The 19,207-nt window shown below is 45.3% G+C and overlaps 1 protein-coding gene across 4 annotated transcripts in view; it reads right to left on the reverse strand.

Annotated features, from left to right (window-relative positions):
- The window catches only part of PALB2 (partner and localizer of BRCA2), a 645,542-nt gene that overhangs the window by 531,418 nt on the left and 94,917 nt on the right, over nucleotides 1–19,207 (reverse strand). For all 4 annotated transcript variants that reach the window (XR_011303236.1, XM_069647386.1, XM_069647387.1 and 1 more), the window contains exon 3: nucleotides 14,705–14,764. Coding sequence is in view for 3 of the 4 variants with exons in the window: in XM_069647386.1 (XP_069503487.1) it covers nucleotides 14,705–14,764 (60 nt within the window). In the remaining variant the exon portion in view is untranslated. The remainder of the gene's footprint in view (nucleotides 1–14,704; nucleotides 14,765–19,207) is intronic.

Raw genomic sequence — 19,207 nt, forward strand, 5'->3', positions numbered from 1 at the left:
TACTCAGACTTTCTGGGCGACCACCTCTATGCCATGCAAAACCACTGAGAACACCTACTTCTGCCATTGGTCTAGTTGATGGAGGTGCAGGGGTATCGGATGCAGGGGCCGATGTTGGCACTAGAATCGGTTCAGGCTAGAAGGTGATTTGGCACTCCAGTTCAAAAGAGCTTTCAGCGACCATGCTCAGTACCTACAGACAACAGCCACAGCAGGTCCCACAATGAGAAGAGACCCCACTACATCCACCTTAGGACACGGCAGAGATGATCAGCAGAGCAATGTTCACTCTGATAATATGTCTGCAGGCGCGGTATGTGGAGACAAGCAAGATAGCCATCAGCCGGTCCGTCTTCGTTTTGGAGAGCAGCAGCTAGTGGATTGATGGCCTTCTCCTGCAAGTCAGTGACCTGCAGGGTGTTGAAGTTGAACACTGGGTGATGAACAATCCAGCAGAGATACCCTTGCAAAGGCTGGTATGCCCACAGGATGGTCCGGGACACATTGGACAGCTTTTGACAGAGGTGATCTTGCGCAGGGGTCTGGACTGGATGTTCCCCCCAGCCCGTGGTGAGGGTAATCTTGGATCAATACAGGAGAGGCAGGGCTTCACTGGGACTTGGCTTTGGCATTGCTGTTTGTCCTCAGCAGCAGTCTTCCGATCTTACGCATGATGCTCCAATCAAACTCCTAAGTGGCTGCAGGACGCTGTGAAGGCATCATGAGTCAGACACAGACAATAGGTTCAAGTTTTCTCAAAAGAACTTTATTTAACTTAAAAGGCAGGGTGGAGTAATGCCTAACTTGCCCTATGCTAAGGTGGCGTTCCCCTACCCAAGGAAAACGATGAGTTTCCGGTTACAAGTTGCAAAATGGTCACCTACGGCAGAGCTCCCCATCCTCAGTAATTTCTCCCAAATGGATGGTACTGTTGGGGGAGTTTTCCTAAAGTCCTACTGGTAGTAAGAGTTTAGTAAGTTATCCCAGTGGTTTGTAGATCCTCAATTCTTAGTATCAGTCTGCACTAACTCAGGACCTTGGTAGAGTGGCAGAGCAGCCAGGCTTCTTTTAAGAGCAAGATGTGAGCTGTAGGTAATTACACTGAACCAAGCAAGTAAAGCACATCAAGGAAACACACATATGTATATTAAAACATATGTTTATTATAAAACATATGTTTATTATTATTTACACAAGAGTGACTGTTAAATACTTAGCACAATAAACCATCACACATAGATATACTTTTCAGTACTTTCAAATAGTTACGTCTTAGTTGGTAGTTGGCTGAACTCATACAATTGTTACAGGAGTTTGACAGTTCTATCAGTAATATTGCGCACCCATAAAATAATATGGTAATTGTATGACGAAAACAGTTGGTTAGTGTTTTCCTAGTAGAGCTTCAGGATCTAGAGGCAGTTTCGCAGCACAGCCAGTCCTTTTAAATAAAAAGCGCAAACCTAGCTAAAAAGGTGGTTCATATAGGGTTTAAGGTCTTGCAAAGCAGGAGAAATCAAAAAGTTCCTGTGGTTACTTTCTAGTCCCTATGGAAGCAGATACAAGAAGGCTTAACCAATGTCAGAGACCCGAAGAAAGGACTCTCTAAAGGGAAGCAAGCAGCAGCTTGAATGGAGGTAAGAGGGGGTTGCCCTGGGCACCTCTACATGCACTCTGATGCTCTGGAGCGACTTTCTGGAATCAGGTAAGCAATACCTTTTTCCCCCACCGTATCTTAGGTTAGAAGAAAATGTTTGTGCTAAATATTCTGCGATGTTGCAGCCCTGGACCCGACCTCTGGATTCCTTGGTCTGATGACTGAAGGCAGGACACTGGACGGGGTCTCAGCAGCAGCCTAAAGGGTGGACCTCGGGCACAACTTTCAGGAAATTCTTGGTTCCCTCAGTTTTGGTGCCTTTTCTGCAGCGGCAACAAAGGATGCGGATCGCCCGGTCATTCTTCTTCGCTTTCTGTAGTCCCACGCTCTGATGAGGGGGTCTGGGTGAGTTGGATCGGATCTCTGGAGTGTCTTCGAGGGCTCAGCAAAGATTCGGACGAATTCCGCCTTTCCACGATGATGCACTCAAAATGGGCAGCAGGTCTCCTGGTATTGGGGTTCCTCAGCTCTGGAAACTCCTAGAACCTCGGGAGATAATTCAAAGTTAGTCTTGGCATTGGTTGCTCTCACCAGCCAAAGGGAAGGAGCTGTCCTCTTCGGAGCTCATCTGGCGCACAGAAAACGGGGTCAGGACAACAGTGGTCACTTCACGGTGTTGCAAAGAGTCTGCAGGCGTCTCTGGTCGTCTTCTTCTTTGGTTACTTCAGTTTCCAGTGGCCAACTTGCTTTTCACTCCAGAAGCCTCACCTTTTATACATCTCAAAAGGAGGACCCTAAGGGTCCCCAGCAACACTGCCTATAAGGAGCTGTGTACTGCAAGATTAAAATACAGATGCCTTTATGAGCTATGGAGCAGACAGATTCCATAGTACAGGTAAAATACAAAGAAGAGAGTTCCAAAAGACAGAAGAGAGTTCCAAAAGACAGAGCCCACAAGAATTAATGAGTGGAAAAAGGCTCCACTCATTCAGGATTTAAAGAAAAAGGTCCAGAAGCCCGGCAAAATGTGCTGGGGGGGGTCTCACTAGGAGAGGGGATGAAGCATAAAAATGCTAAATCTCCCTAACAGGTACTCATTGAACCCTGACCCTCCCCCACCAAGTAGATCCACAAGTTAATGAAGGTCCAGAGAGCAGAATGGCAACTGTGGCGCAGCTCTGGATGTTTCTGAAGATCCGAAACTGGCAGCAACAGCATCCACCAGAGAGCACAGCAGTAAAATGGCAGATGAAGTTCCCTTCGGAGACTAACGGACCCCGCAGGAGTGAGGGATGGCGAGAGAACTGTGCTGGGGCAGTGGGGATGAACAAGACGCTGTGAAAGAAATCGCCCAGTGGGCAGTAGCATAAAAAGGTGAGCGGGGGACCAGTATCAAAGCATCTGATGGAAAAGTGCTGTGGGACGGGAGTGGTGACAGATTAACAGAGACGCGATGCGTATATGCAGCCTGCAGTGTAGGGAGCAGGCAGTTCAGCCTGTAGTTGGAAGACGGAGCATCAGAGAGAAAGGATCAGCTGCTTATGAAATCAAAAGCGCTACCACGGTTAAGGGGCAGGGCTGACTTGCACGACACTTTTTTCAGACACAGCATTCCACCTAACATCATATGAGGGCCAATCCCACTACAAGGTGTGAGCATTCCCATTCTACCTAACATCCTACACGTGTGACAACTATACCCCCACAGATGAGAAAGAAATTGAGAGTGCAGATTGGAATGTAATGAACATCTGCTGATGTAAATACTGCACTCTGCCAAGGAGAATACTGCACAGAGGAGGTAGACGTGGCGAGTGCAGATTGATATTTGAATTAGTGTTTGCTGATGCAAATGCTGCAGTCAGACTAATGAAGAAAATTGCTGAGTAGCTGGATAATACCAAACCACAAATAAGGTACAGCAACAAAATGAGCTTCTAGAGGCGCTTAGAGTGTCTGAAAATCATCTTCCTCCATTTATATGCTGCATGTGCCAGCTGGGCTATCCACCTGGGTGGCTGAAAGAAGCAGAACTGAAACCTCTGGACTTTCAGTCTATGAAGGGAAAGATGGTAGCGATGCGGAAATTGTAGATGGTGAAACTCCTCAAAAGCCCATCAGTGTCCCGTATGACCTTTCGAGACTGGTAAATTGCAATGCAGCCTTTCCATCAGAAAGATGTCTTTGCAAACTATGTTGCACCTTCTTTTTCCTGTTATTGAAGTAGGTATAGGGTATGCTGACAAAGAATAAGGGATGTTTTTGGTGACATAATTTACGATCCCATGTCGCTTGGTCCGCTTGCTTGCCTGGAGGTCCACTGCAACATGGGGCTCAATGCTGCCTGCCCGCAACAATGATCTTTTCAAGCCTCTTCATCTGCTGACTCCGGGCTCTCATCTCCACCCCTTTTCTTCTGCTGCCCTACTGCCCGGACTCTTCTTGAAGCCAACCTCTAGTCTGTTGTTGGTCTTCCTTTCCCCTGGAACTGCCTGCTCCATCTAAGACTTTGTGTTGGACATGTAACTGCCATGTTCGGCTGCTAGGCGTAAGTCGTGTAGTGCCTGTGCAGTCTCTCCTTTTATCCCTTTACTCCCCTCTCTAGCATCTCTATGGCACTCTCCATCCCTCCCATCTATTGTAACCGCTATTCTATCACGTATGCTTCCTCTATCACGAAGTCTGGAAGAAAAAGGTTTTAAAATGTTCTGTCTTCGAATCCTGGCTTACCTATCACAGACAATAGGTCAGTGCTTCCTCCAACCAGAATGTCACTGATATCCTCTTTTCTGTCCCCTCTCCAGACCTATGAACTCTCTCCTCTTTCTCTTCCTCACAAATTAATGGTGGCACTAGATGGGAAGTACTCTTGGCTCACTTCTCATCCGCTACGTGTATCATTAATGTCCATCACAATAGCACTATCAGGGCTCAGGATCCCCACCCTAATCTCCTCATTTTTGACCGGCGCCTGCCATCTCTCGTCAACTTCCTACCCACTCCTGCTATCCCTTCTACCTCTCTCACTGCACCTCCTCGAAGGGTGTACCACCCCTCCGTACCCCACCATGGAAAACCTTCAAGGATGGTGACCGGCTTCACTTGGCCACGTTCAAAGCTCGCTCTGCTGTCAAACATTCTTCTGATATCTGCCTCGTTCTTGAAGACTTTGATTTCGAGATCCTCGCTCTCAGTGATACATGGTTCAATGCCTGCTCAGTCACTGCTTTTGACTCCCTCCTCCACGATGGCCACAAGATCATCTCCAAGCCTCGTCCTAACCGATCTGGTGGTGAAGTAGCCCTGATCTTCCTGGAGTGGGTCCCTTCTTCCCTCATACCCTCCCAGCTGTACACCTCCTTTGAAAGCCTCGTCTGCAAGCTTGGCATCTCTCCTACTTCTTCTCTCACCGTTGCCATTATCTACAGGCCCCCTGGCCCTATGTCTCCTTTCCTTTCTGAATGGGCCGATTTCTCTTTCTCTATCCTGACTTCGACCTCTAATTATCTTCCTCCTGGGTGACTTCAACATCCATGACTCCTCAGTCACGGCCTCCACAACTTTTCTGTGACCTCTGCACCTCTCTCTCCCTCTGTTCTCCAGTTCGGGTCCTACTCACTCGGCTAGATCCACTCTGAATGCCTTCATCCATGCAGAGTTTTTCTCTGACATTCTCTCCACCCCACTTTCCTGACACCTCCCTCCTCTCCTCCCACCTGGGAACTCTCAGCCCCCTGACCAAGCCTCCCCAGCACTGCCAGGCTTGTTCCCGATCATCTTGCCGATGAAACAAGGTGTCAGTTGCTGCATTTGCCTCCAACTTCATCCCCCCCTGCTGACGACTGACCCACTGACTCTGCTCTCAACAATCTTCAACTTGCTATCACTAACACCCTTCACATTCTTGCCCCCGTCATGATGATCCGCCTGACACCTATCACCAAGCTTAACAGTTGGTACGATTCTGTCCAGCAGCTCTGAAACGCAAGTGTAAAGCTGCTGAACGGAAGTGGCAGGCCTTGGGCTCATCCTCTGATAAGCTGGTCTGTCGCCTACTCCAAAGGCAATAGCGTCACTCTACTTGCGCCAAGAAGAGGGCTCACATCCAGGCCCACATTTCTGGAGCTTCTAACAACACGGCTGAACTTCAAAATCTGCAAGGAACTAGCCAATCATTCGCAGTCTCAAACTCGCGGTTTCCTTCACAGACCCTCAGCACTGCACTGGCCATCCGCTTCACTGCTAAAACTCAGGACATCCCGATTTCTCTCTCTTCCTCCCGTTCCCCCACTATTCCCCTATACCCCACCTCCATTGGCCTCTCCACCCTCTACCTCTCTCCCTCTCCTCCTTCTCTCCTATCACATCGGACAAGGTCACAGGGGTAGTCCGCTCTAGGAAGGTCTCATCCAAAAGGTCTCTCCCTGTTCTTCCAGGACCATCAACAGCAATATCTGTTCCCTCGCCCCAGTGCTCGCTGGTTTCTGCAACCACTCTGTTCGATCTGGGCCTTTCTCTTCTTCTCTCAAGCACTCCCTTGAGCACCCCTTCCTGAAAAAGCCTTCTGCTGACCCCTTGTGTCTGGCCAACAACCGCCCCATCTCCATCACTCCCTTTCTTGGGAAACTTCTGGAGAAGTTGGTCTTCCCCAGCTGTCCCAACATACTGATCTCATTGGTTGCCTGCACGACCATCAATCTGGATTCTGAGCATCCAGAGGCACGGAAACTGCTCTCCTGAACACCCGTGAAGAATTGCTTGCAAATCTTGATTCCAACTCTCCTGCTGTTCTGATTCTACTTGACCTCTCCTCTGCCTTTCACACAGTCAACCACTCCATCCTCATAAAACAGATCCATGATACCCTTGGTTTCTCAGGCCGGGCATTGGATAGGCGGACCTCCTTTCTTACTGACCGTTCCTCCCAGGTGATGCTGGGTTCCTTCTTCTCCTCCACCTCTATTTCAACTTGTGGTGTTCCCCATGGCCCTATCCTCTCACCCTGGCTCTGTAATATCTAGCTCGCTCCCCTTGCTCATCTGATCTCTACCTTCTCCTCGCAGTTCCAGTGTTATGCAGATGACATACAACTCTTCTTCAAGCTCCCTACTGCGTCTCTTCCTACTTCCTTTCATTCCGGATTGCCCGTCTGCTATCCAGTTTGGTGCACCTCCAACGAACTCTGTCTCAATGTCAGCAAGACTGAGATCCTTCCCATCGGGACTCCTGTTCCCCGTTTCCTCCCTTCACTCTGGCTACCCTCTATGGGCCCTCCCCCCTCTCCTTCCTCTGAAACTAGAAATCTCAGAGTCATCTTCGACACCTCGCTCTCTTTCATTTCTCACATCTTGGACTTTGCCAAGAAGGCCCATTTTCAACTTCACCTCCTCAAAGGCATCCTGCCTTTCCTCGCCTTTGCCCAGAAGCTCAATGGCTCCAGAGTTCTGGTTCTTTCCAGGCTGGAGTATTGCAACAGCCTCTTCCTTTATCTTCTTCTTCGTTCCGCCCCCTCTAACTAATCCAGAATAGGGCTGCAATACTTGCCCTTGGCCTCAAGCCCGGGGACCGTATCTCTCCAGCTCTAAAATCTCTCCACTGGCTCCTGGTTGCTGCAAGGATCCTATTTAAATCCCTTTGCATCATCCATAAGGCTGCCTGGGGCCAGGGACCATGCTATCTGCAAATTGCTCTCACAAAATACTCTCGTTCCAGATCTCTCCAATCCTGCAGCTCCAACTCTCTCTGCTGGTCAAACACTTCTCTAAGCAGAGAGCTGGCGGTCGATCCCTCTCCTTCGCTGTCTCCCTAATTTGGAACAGCCTCCCTCTCTCTCTCCACCTTGAGCCTGATCTCCAAGTTCCGCAGGCATCTCAAGACTTTCCTTTTATCCTCTCCCCTCCCTCTCTCCCTCTCTCCGTGCTAATCGCCTGGGCACTTAAGAGTTCTATTGGGTCCTGGCCTTCTGCACAATTGCCTACAGCATCCGCACCCTGCACTTCTATCTGGCCTGTGGTGTTCCTCAGGTCCGCACTCGTTGATTGGCGGCGGACCTCCATCTTACCAGGTGGTCACTGCCTTGCACTTACTTGTTGCCACTGCAATTGTCAATCCGCACCCCCCACCCCCAGTCCCGTGGGGGGCCCCTCCACCACTTACCCGCACCCCCTTTATCCCCCCTCTCTCTCTACACTTGCACATTCCGAATGTCACAAGGCCTAGTAGGACCACTGTTGTCATTTGTTTTTCATTATCATTTGAATCTATTGTCATGTTTTGTTCCCTTCCCTTTTGCCTTTTGGTGCTTTAAAACACTATTCTAGCTGTATAAGTGCCTTTTAAATGTCCAATGCATTTTTTTTTTAAAAAAAGGATATTCTATGTCAGGACGTACAAAGTAGAACACCTGTCTGTGTCTAAAACATATATTTGCCCTCACAATTAACTGCATACAATGTGTAGGAATATCAGCATCAAAAAGGAACAGTGTTCAAAGTAAAGTTCAGAGCTTCTTCTAGCTCCTTGGCTGGTAATCAGTGTCAGCAACAGGCCTTACATTGGAGGATTTGCAGGACTTCGAGTTTTACAGGTAAGGCCTGTACCCCCTGGTAGCCACACTGCCGCCTGAATAGAATCACAGGTCAATGTGGAGGCTACTTAAAAAGTTGGCAGTCTCAGAAAGGGAGGAAAAATTCCTTGCAGGGAAAAAACCTCCTGCATATGGATCACACAACAGAATAGTGTAGATGATGACCGTGTAGGCTGAGCAGGACCAGGTATATTGGTGTCTCGGTGAAGAGAATATAAGGGCAGTGCCGTAAAAAATCAGGAGCGAGGGCCCAGCCATTAGAGAGAAAAGCCAGGAAGGCGAGAGCTGGAGGAAAATTAGAGCAAGGAGAAGGAGCAGGCTCAGAGCGAGCAGAAGTAGCGAGTTCCAGGAGAATAGCTAGTGGAAAGTGCAAGGAAGAGAAATACTGAGAAGCAGTGAAATGAGCACTGTACAATCTGGGGAACAGATAGCGATTGCGACACGCTGCTTACCGTCTCACCCTCCTTCTTGTAGCTGTCCCAGTCTGTGCAGCGTTATCCTGCCATAATGAGGTCCAAATTCGGAGACTCCCAGGATGCGACCGCCATCTTGGTATGGGCCATCGCGCCGTATTTCCATAGGGACAAGGACACTTGTAATTGCCAGGGCCGTGCGCGGCGATGGTTAATCATTACAATCAGCTCCCCTTCCCCAAGTTCACAGTGGTTCATCAAATTCAGCGGGTCCTTTCCCCAAGTGTTCAAATCTTCCAGCTTTCAAACAAAAATAGTGCAATTCTTCCAGATGTCAAAACAACACTTGACTTCAATGTAACAAGGTCTTTACACAACACAAGCTTCTTTATAGGTGTTCTCCGTAACTTTTCCATTCAGGGTCACCTGGTCTAGGCGCAGTTGTCAGACCACACGGTCCACCCATTAAAGGTCGTGCAACCGGTACCCTTGGTTGTCTACTTTTCCTTTAATGCCAGTCCACTCCTTCTCAGCAGTGAGCTTTGCTTCAGTCACATCTGTCACACTCTCCTGACACTGTATTGTGGCTAGTTTAACCACCTTGTGCTCGTTACACCTTCTTATGCTTCCTTGGCTCTTGCCAGTGCTGGTTTCCTTAGGATACACAGTTCTTTGCACTTTTTTGGCTGTAGCCAATGTTGGATTCATCTTATCCTTCATACAATGCTTTGGGCTTTGCTAGCACTGGATTTAGTTAATGCTGTTCATTATTTCAATGCAGTTCAAAACGTTCCTCTCAATAAGGTTCAAAATCTTCCTTTCACTCTTTTCAATATGCAAACTAACTTTCATTTCGTTTCGATATTCAAAATGCCTTGCTTTGCTTTATTTATATCACAGCCTGCCAGCCCGGTGTTCCCCCTTTCCTCATTGCACTCACCGGTCGGTCTTGGGTTCCTTGCGAGGTCTTCCGCCACCACGGTTCCCGTTTCTCCATGCGGTCGCTCGCGTCTCCTCCCGGAGATCTTCTTGTGGCTCGCACACACCCAGCAGAGCTTCCTCTGCAAAGCAGGTCACTCACAACCGCTTTTCTTGGTCCCTCCGGCCTCCATCCCACCTCTTGCCACCGTCATCCAGCTCTATATGCCTTCGCTTCCTGCCGCATACACTATGCACTGCTTTATGGGTCCTGAGCGCTCCTCCTTCCACATCAGAGAGGTCCGCTTTCACACAGCCGACTCTCCTTCCACAGCTGATCATACTCCTACTGCCGACTCCATTTAGCTCTGGCTTCCAGCTTTTAAAGACCCCGCCTCCATTTCTATTACAAAAAGAACTAGACTGCTGACCAGAAAAGTGGTAGTCCTGCCTTGCTCTTGTTGTCCTCCTCCTCCCAGTACTGGCTGGGGTTGATAGATGTTTGTTTGTACAAAAGGTGGAGGTGTTTGTCTAGTTGTCCTCTTCGTCCCAGTACCATGCGGATACCATTTGGTGAATACTTTAGGGGAATCGCAAGGAAAGGGCTGACAAAAGCCTATGAAGGCTTGAGGGATGGAGGGTTTGTGGTGAAAGGGAAATGGTGGATACCATGTTTCACCTAAGGACGTACTCTCCCCACTCCTCAAGACTCCTACACCCAGGTGATCCTCCCTTGCATATCCACCCTATGGTTGGTATCCAAAAGTGATGGCCTTTCCCTGGCCACCTCAGAAGAGGATACTGGGGGAAAAGAAGTGAAGAGGCCCTCAAGTTCCTCACAACACACCTTTCTTCTCCAAATACGACCATTTATTTTTGAATAGGCTTCTTATAGTTTTGTTTGAAGAGTGCATCTTTTGGTACTGCTTCCCCTTCAAAGCTCTATTTAAATAACACCAACAAAGAAAACCTATTTAGAATGGCACATTGAACACCAAAAATGTGGACTGCTGAAACTGGATCGAAAAGTAAACACCATTTAAGCTAACTGCAAGGAAAAACATGTCAGCACACAGTTATGTAAGCTCTGACATTACAAGTAAGAAACAACGTCAAATAGTTTGTCATTTTGAAAGTCTACCAAATCAGGGCTCCATTGAGAAGGAGGAAGCTGAGGAAAAGAACTTTGACAGAGATGTAATGTAGGTGTTGCTAGCTGATTCAATTGTGACATCGGTGGTTAATCTTTTGCACACATGGAAGCAAAGATAAAGGCACTTTGTTTTTCTCTAATCTCCACTCTTTCCACAGCAACTGTCCTTTTCAAAGGAACAAACAAGACATTGATAAGCAGGAGTTGTAGGGCACATTACGTGATTCTGCATATATGAATACTTCAAATATGGTACTATAACAAATGAAATAAAATGTAAGCAGTCTTGGAAGAGACATGGAATGAGACTCAATATTCACATGATATGCTCTGGAAAACTCACAAATAGGATTTCTTCTGCAGATCTAATCTATGGCCTAAACAAGCTTTCGTCAGTGCCACTGCAGCTATCCAACTTTACTGCTCTATTGACATTAATGATTGGTGCTTTTTCCACTTTTGGACACCTGTGTATGCCCTTTCCTCTGAATGCTCAGATGCTCTCCAACTCTTCAGTAATGTGATCAGATAAATTGAATGAAAGCCCCTTCCTTCTCCTGTTTTCTAGATGATAGAATTCAATGCACCGAGTTACTTTCACTTCAAACATGGGAGGGTGTGTGCGTCATATCAAGCAAGACTCTCTTTGCAACCAGTGCCCTTCCAGCATGTTGCTCCAACATATATCACAATCCTTCCAGCTCTTTGAAACAAAGGCAATTGGTGCACCAAAACATACCAGCAGGATGAACCGGCGAGTGCCATGGAGAGCATAAATGTTGGGGAGAATTCTAATGTCTGTGCTAATTCCCTTCAACCTTACAGACCCCCAGCTCTTTTGCTGGACTTTAGGACCTTTAATTTTAACCCTAGAGTGAGTGACACATTTTTCTCACTCTCTCATGTGTTTTGACCTGATTTGGATTGTGTGTTTTCACCGTTTTTGGAGTATTACAAACTCCATAGGCATCTACTTATTATATGGTGAAACACAGCACCTTCAGTGTAGCATCACATAGAAATCCTTGAGATTTCTGATAAGGTTTAACTACCTTTTCTTGTGTGAACTACAGTTCCCAAGAATAGTAAAGTGAAATTGACTTTACTTACCTTTTCTTTTTGTAGGTCCAGCACACACCATTTTATGTGGAGTGCTGGGGGTTTACCTAGTAGCCCCTTATCCTACATTCTCATGTAACATTTTTATGTTACCCTGACTACTTTAAATGGCTGGTGGCAGTGGTTTAATTTTTCCTACCATTGTGCTTTTCTACCGCAGGTTGAACCCTCAGCTGCAGTACAGCACCCATGGGTGACCATTTTGTCAAAATGGCCCCCGTCTTCTTTTTTCACCATTTTCTGTTGGTGAGGTCTTTCTTGGGTTTTACTTTGTTTGTCTTGCCTTTGGAGGTCTTCAGCCCTGAAGTCTGCCTCTGGCTCCAGTTTGTCTGGAAGGGCAGGATGTGAGGGGGGTTCCCGAAACTCCCCTTTCCTTTGTCTCTAGGAATGCCTGAATGCAACCAGTCCCATTAGCTGACTGGCTGTACTTCCTGGCTGTGCGATTGACAGCCTAGGCTGTGCATGAATGGGATAAACCTGCTTAAAAGGTGAGGGTTTTGGGACTAGAGGCAGAGTCGACACACTGGGAGAAATACCCGATGAAGAAACAATGAACGAAGCTTGCTGCATCCTCCTGGACCTTTGACTTGCCCGGTGAAGGCCTGCTGCTGTGCTGAAACTCTGTTTTCAATTCGACAGAGAAGCTCCGGAAGAGAGGACTTCTTCCCTTGGGTTAGTGGGACCAACTAACCACAAAACGTACTCCCATGAACCATCTTCCCTGACTGGCTGTACTTCTTCGCTGCTGCAAGAAGTGAGTGCCAGGGGTCAAGAAATACTTAGTCGAGTGCAACGTCTGAAATCCAGCTGGAAGCTCCAGGAGTCTAAGGACCCTCTAGAAGCAGGACGACCAGAGCTTGAGCCCCCTCACCAGAGTGCAGGACCCAAGGAGTGAAGGAAGCCCAACTGGTATCTGAGATCCGCGACGGTGCTGTTTACTAAGCGTTGAAACCGCAAAGTGCTGCTGAGCCGAAAAGAGTCCGTAGCTGCCGACAACCTCCCAAGTACCGCCAGAGGAGCCCTCCAGGCATCCTAACTCTTGTCCCCACAACTGAGACTCAGGAACATGGGGTCTGCACCGCTGTGCCAAGACAGAATCCAGCTGGACCACTCTTCTTCAAACCAGAGGTAATGTTTAGATTTTGGGTACTTACCTCATTGTCTTGTAGCTGTGATTTTCTCAGTTGGGAATTGGAGTGGCGTACCCTTAGAGTCGATTCCAACTTTCTTTTCACAGGCTTAACAGCTTGTGACCCTACAAGTGATGTTTCCTAAACTCTCTAACACTGTGCTAGACTTTGATTCTCTGTTTCAAATGGACTTTGGCTGTCCTGGCTACCTTAAGACTCTTCTAGACCATTGACTTTGATATTGTTTGTCCATCATAGGTGGTAACTTGTTTTAGACTGTTATTGCTGGGAAAGGCTTGTCTAGACTTCATTGGAAGATTTAAGTGTCCTCACATATACTGAGAACCTGTTTAACCTTTTTCCTTCCTTAAACCTTTCCTTTCTGCAACCTCAGAATCTGCAAAGTATAACTAGTTTGATATATAAATGCCATTACTGTCCTTGTGATTGAAGTCAGGTCAGGGCGTAGGAATTGTGTACGAAGCATATCCGTAAATTATCCACTAACTTGTTTTGATTCTGAAAAGTATTTTTAAAGTATATTTACAGTGTTACATGAATTGGCATTTTAAAGAACGCTCATTTAAAAATGGATGTTTGTTAAATAAATAACTTTTTATAACAGAAACCTTGACATGTAAATGTCACTTGGCTACTTGTATTTATGGATTTCATTTCTAAAGCTCTACAGCTCACCTTTACCCCTCTTGAGATAGACCTGGCTGCTCAGTCACACTACCAACTTGTGTAGTACAGACCATACCAAAAGGTGGGTTACCTAATACCAAGCAGTTAAGTGTTGTGTAGTCTCACACAGTGTGACAGCGCCAATTCTTACCTAACAAAAAGAAAAGCATCTACAGGATATGTGGACTTTTTTGTCACACAAAACAAATTACATTTCCACATTATGGGCCTCAATACAAGTTTGGTGGTAGTGTGGCGGTAAATCTGCCAAAATACCAGCGAACAGCTTTACCATTATCATCACTTGGTCCGGCGGACTATTGGCGGATCACAAGTGGTGGTAGGTAGTGTTAGTCCCCATTTATTGGAGCCCCTAGCACTGTTCAGGGATTTTGGCGGAATTGCTGCCAGCTGTAATTCCGACGACTGAGCTGTTTTTTGGCGGTAAGGTAGAGGAATAACTTGCAGCATTCTGCTGGAAGTTTTTCCTCCACATTGCCTTCAACCCCATAGTTCGGTGGTGCGGTAATGCAGTGGTAACTTTCTTACCACTGAATTACAACGGTTTTTGACCACACCAATGAACTCACAATGAGGCCTTGTGTGTGGTTTTCTAAAGTCAACCCTGGGAATTTCACATATTTGGTTGATTAACTTGTCAGCTGATCTACCGCGTGCATGTGTGTCAAAAAGAGCCCTGGATATTGTTAAGGCAGCCAGAGCCACTACTCCAAAATGAAATTCTAAAGTGAAAACATAACGTTATAGTCAAACAAAAACACATTTATAGATTTAAAAAAAAAAAAAGGTACAATAGTGCTTTTAAAATACATATTCCAGCGGATATCATTCGATCCAGGACTTAAAATCACCAATGGACTTTTTCTTAGTAGCCAAATAAATTGCTTTTCAAACACAATGGATATCTCAACGAAGACTGTACACTGCTGACTGTAGCTGGGTCCCATCGCGAACATTCTACTACATTCAGAACACCTGTGCACAGTGCTTTCAAAGCATTTTAGAGTACTGATAATCCATACAGTCCTTTGCTACCTTTGAGGAGGTGGCTTCCACGGTACAGCGGCTGAGATTACATACCTGCAGTCGGCGAACTGTTTGATTATATTCTTTTTTAAGGAAAGCCAGCTTTTCTTTCAACTGTAAAGAGAAAACACATTATTTAACATGTATTTTGGTATACATTCAAAATGGACTTTCACGGTGTGAATGGCAGAAAGATTTGTAACAAGGAACACTTTTTTTCCAGGTTATTTAGTGAGATGCAAGAAATCCTGTGGGAGGGGACTAGTGCAGTGTATGTGTTGTTTTTTCTTTCTCTCAGAGGCACAGGGTAAGGGGTTAAGAGGGAGTTTGGCATATGATGCTCCAGAGGATGGATTTAGATTTCCCAAATCGAGGTCTATCAAGTATTTGTATGGGAGTGTGCAGTTAGGCAAACAGTCGACTCCCAATTTCTCTAGCCGTGATGTGGTTTCTTCCCAGTCAACCCTGGCCTGAATGGTCTTGGACTGCCATAACGAGTATACCCAACTTTCGGGGATGTGATGTCTTTGGGTAATTATCGATCCATTTCTTTACTCGACTCAGTGGGGAAAATGTTCGCTTGGGTGGTTCTCAGCCATCTGAATAACTGGTTAACAAGTTATGGTCTAATGATCATCGTCAAGCTGGGTTTAGAGAGGGAGTATTGTGGACCAATGTTTTAGATTATCATTAATTAAGGAAAAGTGTGTTGTGCTGAGAAAAGTGAACATTTTTGCCTTATTTGTAGATTTACGCATAGCTTTCGATGCGGTACCACGTGCTTCCCTCTTGGACAAATTTGTATATGGACAGCATGAAGCCATAGTTAGATGGGGTTTTTGGGTGGGTGGGGGGGCTACTGCTCCGTTCTAAATAGAAAAGGGTGTGCACCAGGGCTGTGTGTTGGCCCCAACATTATTTGTGATCTATAGGCAGTGGAGTAACTTTGCTGAAAATGTTGGGGGGGACATCACATCTTAAGAAAAGTTTCCCCAGCCAAATGAATGGAGACAAAATGGTGTGCCATGAAAGTTGGGGGGGACAAACACCCCTGTCCTCCCCTGAAATTACGCCCATGTCTATAGGCCCAGAGTTGGACAACCCTGGTCTGATAGGATTCTGGCTACACCAACACATGGTCCATCTTTAGCTGGGGAAAAGTATCCTTTGTTATTTGCAGATTATGCAATTTTAATTTCACTAACTCCCTCTGGTCTAAAAAACAATTTCGGTTGTTTCAGGAGTTATGCAGTGAGAGGGGCTTAGCAATTAACGCTAGTAAGACAAAGTCTATGGTTTTTACAAAAAAAAAAAAAATGAAAAAAAGATGTGCCGTAACCTAGTATTACTAGAGGAAAAAGGGATGAAACAAGTGGGTTTTTATGATTATTTGGGACTGAGGTTTGCCAGCTAGGTCCAAAGGACCGAGCAAATGAGTGAAGCTTGAGCATCACTCGCTATATATAGTGGAGCCATCACAAAATGTTTGTTCGGTTATCCATTGATACAGGCATACAAAACCCAAGCTAGACAGGCTGCTCTCTATGGAGCTGAATTATGGGGACCTGCCAACTGCTGTACACTCTGTGCGATTGAGAACAGCTTGCTGAAAAAAACGTAGGCCTTGGAATTGGTACTTCTACGCTCCTAATATATGAAGAAACAGCACTGCCTTGGGTAGAGCATGTGGTTTCCCTTAGACCTGTCCTGTATTGCGTCAGACTATGGGGCGGTACTAACCTTCAATAACGAGGCGGCCAAGGATGTCATGGAGCAGTTAGGGGGTTTATCCTTGCATTGGTTTGCGCATTTCATAAGAATATTGTATGATGTCGGCTGCAGCAAGCTTTGGGAACATCCTGAATTGATAGCGGGCAGTTTGAAAGAAATGATCAAAGTAGATTACTGGCAAAAGGGTTAGCAAGATCGCATGAACTTTAATAGCACTTCTATTGCTCCGTCTATTTATTAGGAAAAAAAAAGCTTACCAGGGGTTATGAATCTTTTCTAGACATAATGAAGCCGAGACCCATGCGTACCCTATTTGTCAAGATGAGATTCAGCATTCTACCAGTGGCCCAGATAAAGAATAAATGGAATACTAGGGAGTCTAATAAAAGCCCACATTCCTGTGACAGGATTGAGACCATAGAGCACTTCCTTCTAGCATGCCCATTCTACTTGCATTATAGGAGGATATACCTGAGGCTAAGGTTTCTTTTTAAATAATTAATACAACAAGTGATGCTGTGGCACTTTGTAGAAGAATATTATGAAGCAATTGGGTTCACAGTTGCAAAATATATTTATAGGTCATGGTTGAAGAGATGGGCACTTTTAAAATCTATGGAACAAATTGCTGTACAAAGTGCTGTATTAACAAAGCTTTATTGTCCCAAAGAATATGTAAATTGTAGAACATAGCTATGATTTATACTGCTGAAAATTTCATATGTTTAACTAATGTGTCACATTTAATAATGTATTTGCACTTTATACCTTTTAATGCATTTGTAATGTTTACATGATTATGTGTGTGTCATACCTAATAATGCATTTGTACTTCATACTTCCCAATGTGCCGGATCTTTTATGTGCTATATCCAAAAATGCACTTGAACTTTGCACCTTAAATGGGCTAGCTATATTTCTTTGACCACATGCACTGTAAAAGTTAGCGATGGTTTTAAAATATTTTAATAGTTTATTATGTCCGCTGCTTATATTCACTTGTATGGCGTTCAGTCGAAATAAAGTTTTTGATTTACTGAATTTGGATACAGGCACATTTTGTTTCCCACTGACAAAGAATACATTTAGTCACATACAGTATGTTTTAAATATGAGAGATGTTAGAATCTGATTGACAAACAAACATTTTTAGACATCTTTAGGAAACACGCAAAGCGTGCAGGACTGGCATGGTTAACTATCATTTTAAAGAAAGACCGAAATATTAAGATTATGGAGAATAACATCAACATAATTAAAACTGTTCAAAGAGAGACAAATGCGATCAGAACATTTTTAAAAAAAGGTGCATTAACAATAGGAATTCTATGAAGCTGTACAAGAGAGCACGTCTTGCCTGATCTACTCCTACAAGCGAGCCAGCAGCTAGCTGCTCCCTCTCGTGCTGCGTTAGTGCAGTTCGGTTGTTGCTATTGTTCAATGGTCTTGGGCATTATATAAACATGGATTCTAATGGGTTTAACTAGTTTGTTCAGAACGCGGATAAAAATGTGTGCATCTATGAAGACGTTTTGTTGTTGGGTTCTGTCCATTATTACAAGGATTAACAGCATGTGCTGTGAAGCTGGATTGATTTACATTTTTCTGCAGTTTCTGGTTTAGCGCTGCTTGGGCTATGAGGCCTTTTCAAAGTGATTGGTCAAATGTACTTCATCTTTACTAAATATCTGCAGCTTAGGGGATTGGCCAAGATGGTGGCCGAGGGACATACGTGTATCCCAACTCTATCCTTTTAACAGGCACAAACGTCGCCGCTAATACCCGCAAAACTGCTCAGTGCCCTGGGGACATATGAGGATTGCGTATTGGCAGTGCAGTGCTTTCTGTTAATCCCCGCCTCCTCACTTGCAGAGACGCCGGGTGCAAATGCGAGCCGGAGAGGTGTGGATGGGGCTATGTGGACTTTCAGCTGCAATTGAGATACTCGTCTGACCTCCCCGCACAGCACTGGATTGGTGGCATTGCAGTGCAGGAAGAGACCCATCCAGTGCTTTAAGTGGGATTCGAAATTAGGGAGGGTGAGGGGAGGATCTTGATGCAATATTTGGGGGAGGGTTCTATAAAGGGTGTGGCGCAGCCTCAAAATCCCAAGTAGCCAGTACACCTTTAAAAGAGGTCAGGCATATTTAATTTAAGGAGTGACATACAGAAAAAAATGCGTTTTTTATCTGCGCAATGAAAGGGAGTAAATTCTACTTCAAAAGATGTATTAAAATATAAGTAATCGTCTGTAAACCTCTGATCAAAATAAAAATATAGAAATGTAAAATAGAACATCAAATCAAAAAATTCATTGTTTTTTTAGATGTTGTATTGTTAAATAATGTACCTCTTGCATGATTGGCTGATCTATTTTACTGATTCACAATTTGTTTTCGTCCATTATACACATACCAATATTTGTTTGATTCCTATTTCTTTTATCTAATGCTCATTTAAGGTGCCTTCACTTTCTTTCTCGTCTGCCTTGTAATGGTTTTATTTTTTAGAGCAGCTGTGGACTATCCAGCGGCTGTTCTTTCACCATGTTCCGGCTTTTGTCTCCGACTGTTCCTTTCATTTTCCTCCTTTCCTTTTTAGTACCCAATTTTGTTTACTTCAACTGTCTTTTATTGTTTACTTCTAGATTCTCTCATTCCATTGATGGAGGTTTTAACAAATGTTTGCGAATTCCAAATCATTGTGTACATGCTTTGATATAAATTGGTCTCTTAGAAGAAGTTCAAGTTGGTCTTGGTCTAGATGCCTGAAGGGATTGCATCTGTCTAGTTTCACAGAGGATAGCCAGTCCAATGAGATATGTCC

The sequence above is a fragment of the Ambystoma mexicanum genome, chromosome 2q, assembly GCF_040938575.1.
Source record: "Ambystoma mexicanum isolate Mex_15411 chromosome 2q, UKY_AmexF1_1, whole genome shotgun sequence".
NCBI lineage: Eukaryota > Metazoa > Chordata > Amphibia > Caudata > Ambystomatidae > Ambystoma > Ambystoma mexicanum.